General features: G+C 37.2%; 2 protein-coding genes across 2 annotated transcripts in view; both read right to left on the minus strand.

The window, feature by feature from the left end:
• LOC107714524 (serine/threonine-protein kinase pim-1-like) overlaps positions 1–4,943 on the minus strand; it is a 10,632-nt gene extending 5,689 nt beyond the window's left edge. Inside the window, exon 1 of the mRNA XM_016520376.1 lies at positions 4,843–4,943. Coding sequence (XP_016375862.1) covers positions 4,843–4,943 — 101 coding nt within the window. The remainder of the gene's footprint in view (positions 1–4,842) is intronic.
• An 873-nt stretch (positions 4,944–5,816) lies between these two features.
• Positions 5,817–7,664, minus strand: part of LOC107714526 (uncharacterized) — a 7,916-nt gene continuing 6,068 nt past the window's right edge. Inside the window, exons 6-9 of the mRNA XM_016520377.1 lie at positions 7,042–7,222; positions 6,872–6,955; positions 6,628–6,723; positions 5,817–6,204 (exon numbers count right to left, since the gene is read on the minus strand). Coding sequence (XP_016375863.1) covers positions 5,914–6,204; positions 6,628–6,723; positions 6,872–6,955; positions 7,042–7,222 — 652 coding nt within the window. The 3' untranslated portion in view covers positions 5,817–5,913. The remainder of the gene's footprint in view (positions 6,205–6,627; positions 6,724–6,871; positions 6,956–7,041; positions 7,223–7,664) is intronic.

The following is a 7,664-nucleotide window of genomic DNA, read 5'->3' on the forward strand; positions in this document are numbered from 1 at the left end:
CGCGACGGTAGTGACGTCATGGCTGTCGCCGGCCAAACAAGTTGGTGTTTTTTCAATGTAGGCTTCAGACACGGGTCACGACGAGGCGTCCCCCATAGCGACCCCTAGAGGACGCAGTTCGAAGTTCCACGAAAGGGAACATGTTGTTCACTATGTGTGTGTGTGTGTGTGTGTGTGTGTGTGCGTGTGTGTATACTGTCTGTATGTATCTGCTATAGCCTATAGTGTATTAATCAAGTTGTTTGTTTCTGGTGTCTATAGCTTGTAACATGTTCAGATGGGATTTTATAGTGTGTTGCAGTCTGTGGTTTTACTTTATTGCTGTGGATCTCCTTGCTATCAATGCTCTTTTGCTCTTCTTTTTTTTTGGATGATGATGACATTGAGTCATTTGCATATAGAACTCTGCTGCATATCCATCTGCAGCAGCCTATATTGTGCATCAGTCGTGCATCAGTCCTTCCCCTATATCCCAGAATCCTTTGCAACAAGTGATAAGACTTTTAGCCTGTCCAACGCACGTATTAAATTAACACATCTGCTCTTAATAGTTTACCAGTAATAACTTATTATCATTTGGCAGGAGGCTCTTGTCTTTTATGACCTCAGTAAAACTAGACTCCAACATGATTCTTTTACAAACAGCCCAATTATTCTGCTCAAAATCTAATAGCATCTAACACAGGACTAAGCTGTGAGCATATGGGCATACGGTGCACCAAACATTTGGAAAACTATTCATGGAGATCTCGTCCTTGAGTAGATCTCACAGAGCACTCTATCATAAAAATGAATGATTTTACTTTTCCTCAGAGTTTCTCATTTATCTAAGCAGCAGACGCTCCATCGGATTGGTCCATATCTCAAAGTGCCATCAAAGACCAAGGCCCTAGGAAGGAAATGATCTTATATTGGTTCAAAATTGAGTTACAAATCTGAATTAAAACAGCCCTTTTTGTGTTGTTTTCTTAGGCAAAAATACTGCCAAAAATACAATCCCAAAAACACTATTGAACAGACCTGTTGGGGACTGCGGACTTGTAACCACACAAAACACCCTACACTCTAAAAAAATGCTGGGTTAAATATAACCCAGCGCTGGGTTGAAAAGGGACAAACCCAGCTATTGGGTTGTTTTGACCCAACCGCTGGGTCAAAACAACCCAATAGCTAATTTGTCCCTTTTTAACCCAGCATTTTTTAGAGTGTAGCAACCATCCAGAACACCATGGCAACCTAAGTGTTCCAAAACAACATCCTAGGATCACTGAGGTGAGTTTAAGCACCACTCATGTCCAAAACATTAATCTTTTTCTATTCATGTTGGTTTCATATGATTTCAAAGTTATTCCACTACATCCCAAAAAAGTCAATTTAATGACTCTAAAAATGTCATGTGGTGTAGCCATCAAGTAAAAAGTAATAATACATATAAGTGTTCAAATGTTTTTAAATGTATTTGTCAAGATGAAAAGGGTTTTTACACAAATATCATGAATTATTAATTTGTAAATATCATTGTTTTTATCAAATGACATTTTTACAACCTTAACTAACCTCGCCTTGTCATAAAAATGTTATTCTAAGGATATTTATTTATAATATAAGACTCTTATATTAAATAAGTAATTACTTTGCATCTGATAAAAAAGCATGTTCAGTATAGGATGTGTGAATGTAATTCTGACATAGATTCTCCCATGGCCTCATGGGATAGTAAAGTGTCCATCAGAAGCATACTGTTTTTCACCTATACTATACAAATAAAGGTAGCAAAAGGGGGTTTTCGCAAAGAGGCCATATTTTTGGTTCCCCAAAGAATCTTAAAAGAACCATTTTTTTCTTAATGTGAAGAAAATACATATCATAAATGCCGATTAAGGACCTTCATTTTTAAGAGTGTAGTAGGGAAGTTTGCGATTTCGGATGCAGCCACAGTCACGAGGGTCTTTTTTATCACAATTTCCTGTTTTATGTTTCTGCACATTGGTTGCACCACATGACTGTGCTATCTGCCTCATTGGCTTTCTAACAGTCCCGCTGTGTCAAATTAGACTGTATTCACATCTGGCATCTGAGCAGAATGAATGAAGCCTTTTTTATTTGCTTTGTTTCTCTAGTTTAATAATAAATGAGTGAAAGGTCGTGCGGCGTGGAGGGATGAAACGCTTTTGTTCAGCCGTTGCTTTGCACAAATGATCTCTATCTTCACACTTCTCATACACTCCCCCTCTCCTGCTTTCTTTCTTCGCCGTGTGTGTGTGTGTGCATGTAAAGTGTTGTGACAACTCCTATCCCGGAGCGCTTAAGCGCACATTCCATTCCCCCTAGCGGTCCCCCGGGTACGGCCCACCCTTTTCAATTAGAGCCGCAGCCACAGAGAGACCAACAGGTGCAGAGGCCACAAAACAAGATGAATTACAGCCACTGAAACGCATACAATCCACCCAAACACACACACACACACACAGCCAGTTCACACACAATTTGAACATATTTGTCGTCGGTTAAGCTGCGGTTTTGAGGTTCCAGCGTTGAGATGTTACAGGCTGTTTTTCTGGCCTTCTGTTCGACATTCTTAAGACACACTGTCAGCTGGACTCGTTCTGCGTATCTCAGCATCCAGCGCATAAATATACTTGACCTCATCCTCTGTTCGAGATCCAGTCCCATAAAAGCAACATGGTTTATGTTCTGTCAACTTTTCACACACGCTGGACTGTCACATAATGAGATCAGCAGTTGATCAGTGCAATACCATCCATCTTTGACTTCTGAACAGACGTTCTCCGGTCGGAGCGGATTGGCGGTTAGTGTACAGGACTGTCCGACTGCAGAACTGACTGAAGTTGGATCAAAAGCGTTTGCCGGTTCAGAGCGAATCCAGAGGGCGGCTCACTTTTTTTGTAATAACAGGTTTCTGGCAATGACCTTTCAAGCTTCTTTTTCCTGACCATAAACTCCAGTATAGGGGCTTTAGCCTGGAGGAATCATGCCGAATACATGTTTTAAAGACCGAAACAGACTACATAACCAATTGAAGTCCTTGAACCTTGAAAAGGGTTGTATAACTAGCCTAAATGATGAACAGTCAAGTATTAAAAGAGTATGTTTATAGCAAAAGCCACACTTAACATTAATGTTATATGTATTTACATGAACTCATATTTATGTGTGGAACTGTTTCAAATGACAGATTGATATTATTAGTGGTGTGCTGGCAATTGGCACTATATGCTTTAGCTCATACTTAAGGTTAATGATTTGAACAAACCCCTAAACCTAAGTGTAAACTTCAGCATGTTCACTACAGTTTAAACATTTTAAATGGTTTTAAAGTCTCTTTTCCTCACCAGGGCTGCATTTATTCACTTAAAAATACAGTAAAAACATTATAATATTGTGAAATATTATTACAATTTAAAATAGCTGTTTTTTAGTGTAATACACTCCATTGAAAACTCCGTTACTCCAGTTTTCAGTGTCACGTGATCATTTAGAAATCAATTTGCTGCTCAAGAAACATTTTTTGTTATTATCAATATCAACCATATCAATAGCCTATATATATCAGAACTCTTTGATGAAATGTAAAGTTTAAAAGAACCGCATTTATTTGAAATAGAAATCTGTAACAAGTCTCTACGGCCACTTTTAATGCATCCTTGCTAATTCTAAGCATTTTGTTCATACTATTGCTGCCCTGAAACTTTTGAACCGTAGTGTAACTTGTTTCACAACGTTTGTGCTACAGACATGAATGATACATAAAATCATGCAGCATTTTGAATGAATGACATAAAAAAAGTGATCAATTGTTGCCTGCTGGATCATAAAAAACAAATACCCATATGAGGGATCCAAGTCATATACTGTATCTAGGGACAACAAGCAAACACATAGCAACCAGCCAAAACACGCTGGCAACCACATAACAACATGTTAAAAACAAACACCACAATACTTTACCACTCACAAAACATAAATATATAATTATAAATAGAAATATTATTATAAATATCAGTTACAAATAAATTCATATTAAGTTCACTCAAACAAATTACTATTACGAAAAAAAAATCTAAGAAGTTTACTATTATTCAGTGAATATAAGAGAGAAGTAGACTCCAAAATGACATTTTAAAAACATGCAGACCCTCAGGTCCTGTCAGAGTACAGTAACTTACATCATACAGAGTTAAATCAAATGAAAATTCCTACTAAATCCACAAAGGCTCATAGAGAATGAAGGAGCACCTTTGCTCCCATAAGAACACTCTCTTTTTTTAAATACAATTTCAGACTGTGCTTCAAAGCAACCCAGCAGATTTTTCCCACTATAAAGCTGATTTGGTGGAAAAGTTTGGCCCTCACTTGCAGATAGAAAGGGGGGAAAAGACTGTAAAATCTGTATCTGGCTGAAATATAGATATATGGAGGAGAACAGACTGTGAAGAATGTCTTTTGGTCCTCTAAGAAGTTTGCATACTATTCCACCCTAAATGTGTACTGGAAATAATTATTGTAGTGCATATTCAATACTGTTCAATTTCAGGTTGAAACCAGAATGCTAAAAGTGTAAATGCTTGTTTTGCTAATATTATTCACAACGTGCTTCGCAATTATTTCTCTCTGCATTTTCAGTTGTACAGTTGTGCCAAAGAATACAAGTCTAAAGCTGTTGAAGTGGTTTTTCAACATAAACTAGCCTAATTTAAAGGCAATGAATTAGCTAGATGCTAACGGCTACATGCGAATGCAAAAAAGGACACGTAAAAAGGGTCCGTGGTGTGATTATGCTCCTATCCTTTACCTTGACGATTATCACCACAAAGTACATACCTTGTAGTGTATCTTGCTGGGATCCAGCTGTCGTGAAGGAGCTGGCGGTTATTTTTGACTGGATTGTGCCCTCTTGTGCTCACAAACAGCATGAGCAGCATAGACCGCCATAGACAGTAAATGTGGAAATACAGCCAGAGAAAATTACTGTTTCAGTTAATTGTCCGTTTCATGCTCGGATTCTGAAAAATATCTTATTTACACAGATGTTATTTAAAGTATTATATTTATACAACAAGGCTTTCAATATTCAAGCAGAGGAGCTGGATGACTATTGACTAGATAAAATACTATACCTTAAAGTTTGGGGTCAGTAAGTCTTGGGGTCAGTCTCTCTCTCTCTCTCTCTATCTATCTATCTATCTTTTTATTTGTATTTTTTGTAAAGAAATTTATATTTTTATCCAGCACATATACATTAAATTAATCAAAAATGACAGTAAAGACATGTATAATTTTCTATTTAAACAGAAAATAAATGCTTATATATGCAATATATATGCAAATATTTTGAAGATAATAAGACATGTTTCTTGAACATCAAATCAGCATATTAGAATGATTTCTAAAGGATCACGTGACACTGGAGTAATGATGCAGAAAATTCAGCTTTGCCAGCAAAGGAATTAAATTACAATGAAAAAAAATATTCTTTTAAAATAGTAATATTTCACAATATTACTGTTTTTACAGCTTTTTCAAAAAAATAAAATGCAGCCTTTGTGAGCATAAGAGGCTTCTTTTCAAACAGATTCAAATCTTCCGACATCAAACTTTTCTATTATTCTATTACATATTACAAATTTTAATGTTAATAAAAACAATCGATACTATAATGTAACATATTATTAATACTATTTTATTATGCAAATTATATCTCATTTACACATTTCACATGTAGAAAATCACAAGTCACAGTTTAGGCACTATATAGAGACTCCAATATTTATTTGTATTATAATATATATTAAAACTGTGCATAAACTATGTTGATACACCTGCTCAACAGGCTGTCACATTAAATACTAGGCATTAAAAATGTCCTGTAAAAACATCCAACTTTTGTCAAAACTACGGGGATGACCTCTTCCTCCTCATCCCACAGAGCTTATGGAAGGGGAACACTCTGGAGTGGGCTTTCTGTGAGGCTCCTAGGGACTCTGGATCACTTTCTGGATCAGAATGTAATTGTGCTGCTTCCGGAGCAGCAACGTACACTGGGACAGTGGGAAGAGACGTTTGCGACCAATCCACAGATAATCTTGTCTTTCCCTCCTCAGAAGCATTCAGGCCTCTCAAGTGGATCACAAAATTTGACGTCTGCTGTTCCAAAGACATAAAATCCTCATGGATCTCAGAAAACTGTCACCGGAAAGAAAGGAAATGATTTACTGAACAAATCAAAGCATATAAAAAGCAAGAATATGGTCTTTCGCACTATTTTTGTCAGAATATACCCTGAAAAGTGAATCAGCAAATCATGTTTTATATATATATATATATATATATATATATATATATGCTGGGGCGTAGATTACGCGGGGGACGCGGGGTTTTTCGTATATATATATATATATCAACTGCTGGATAGATTAGAGCTGAGACTATATTATCACTCAGCTCTAATCTGCTGAATGACGTAAGGATATATTCTAAACATTAACATAATGATTTTCTGTAAAGCTGCTTTGAAACAATGTGTATTGTGAAAAAGCGCTATACAAATAAATTAGACTTGACTATCTAACAGGCTCAGGCTGTCATTATCTGTGAATGTCTTCATACCAGATCAGTGTTAGACTGTAATAACTCTTTGGTCCATGTAGAGTTGATGGTGGCACCGAAAGTCTCGTTCAGACCCTGATGGCTGCTGCGAAGTGCCTGAGGAAGAGCAGCCAGCAAAACCACATTTATTCAGGCTTTATAGCATGAAAGTTGCTGTATTGGCAATGTATTCTTGTCTTGATATGCCTATTTCTGAGAATATCCTCAGAAATATATTAAAACTAAAAAATGACTATATAATGACCTGTAAAAGGTTTATACTGGTTTCCAGCTGTGTCCGGCACTGTTGGGCTTTACTTTTGAACTGACTGAGCTCACTGAACAGGCTCTAAAACACAAACACATTCACATATATCAGTAAACATGCATCACAGAGGGCCACTGTAAGATTGTATATGGTAAGTAGTGTATCACCTCAGTGTCTGTGAGGACGGCGTGAGGGTCGTGTGCTTCCTGTGTGCTGTCAGGCCTCAGAGTCACTCGTGTGTGTAACTCCTCCAGCAGAGCCCAGCGCTTCTGTAACCCGCTCTGAACCGCACACACACTCGCGTCACACTCACGCTGAACCTGCAGCAGAGAGCGCAGACCGCTCACCCTGAGAGACACAGAACAGCAGCATTATAAACCGTTAGAAAACACAAACACAATAATAAAAAGAATACACCAAGGATTAATATCAGCTCAGAACAGACAGCCAACTAGAAAAGATTACAAAAAAAAGTGCTGCATGAAAACTGACTAGATTACATTTGGAGTTTATATATATATATATATATATAAAGCCTTCAATCAGCAAGGATGCATCAAATCGATCAAACGTGACAGTAAAGACATTTATAATGTTCCCAAAAAAATCTAACATATTTCAAATAAATGTTGTTCTTTTGAATTTTCTATTAAAGGCACAATATGTAATTTTCGCCGCTGGAGGGCGCGTATTCAAAATAAACAAATAGACAAAGGTGTAGTTTGATGACGCAGTGACTGAGTGTGGAATCATGGGAGTTGTGGTCTTCATCCCCACAGCCGACGCAATC

The sequence above is a fragment of the Sinocyclocheilus rhinocerous genome, unplaced genomic scaffold (assembly GCF_001515625.1).
Source record: "Sinocyclocheilus rhinocerous isolate Xijiao unplaced genomic scaffold, SAMN03320098_v1.1 scaffold809, whole genome shotgun sequence".
Lineage (NCBI taxonomy): Eukaryota > Metazoa > Chordata > Actinopteri > Cypriniformes > Cyprinidae > Sinocyclocheilus > Sinocyclocheilus rhinocerous.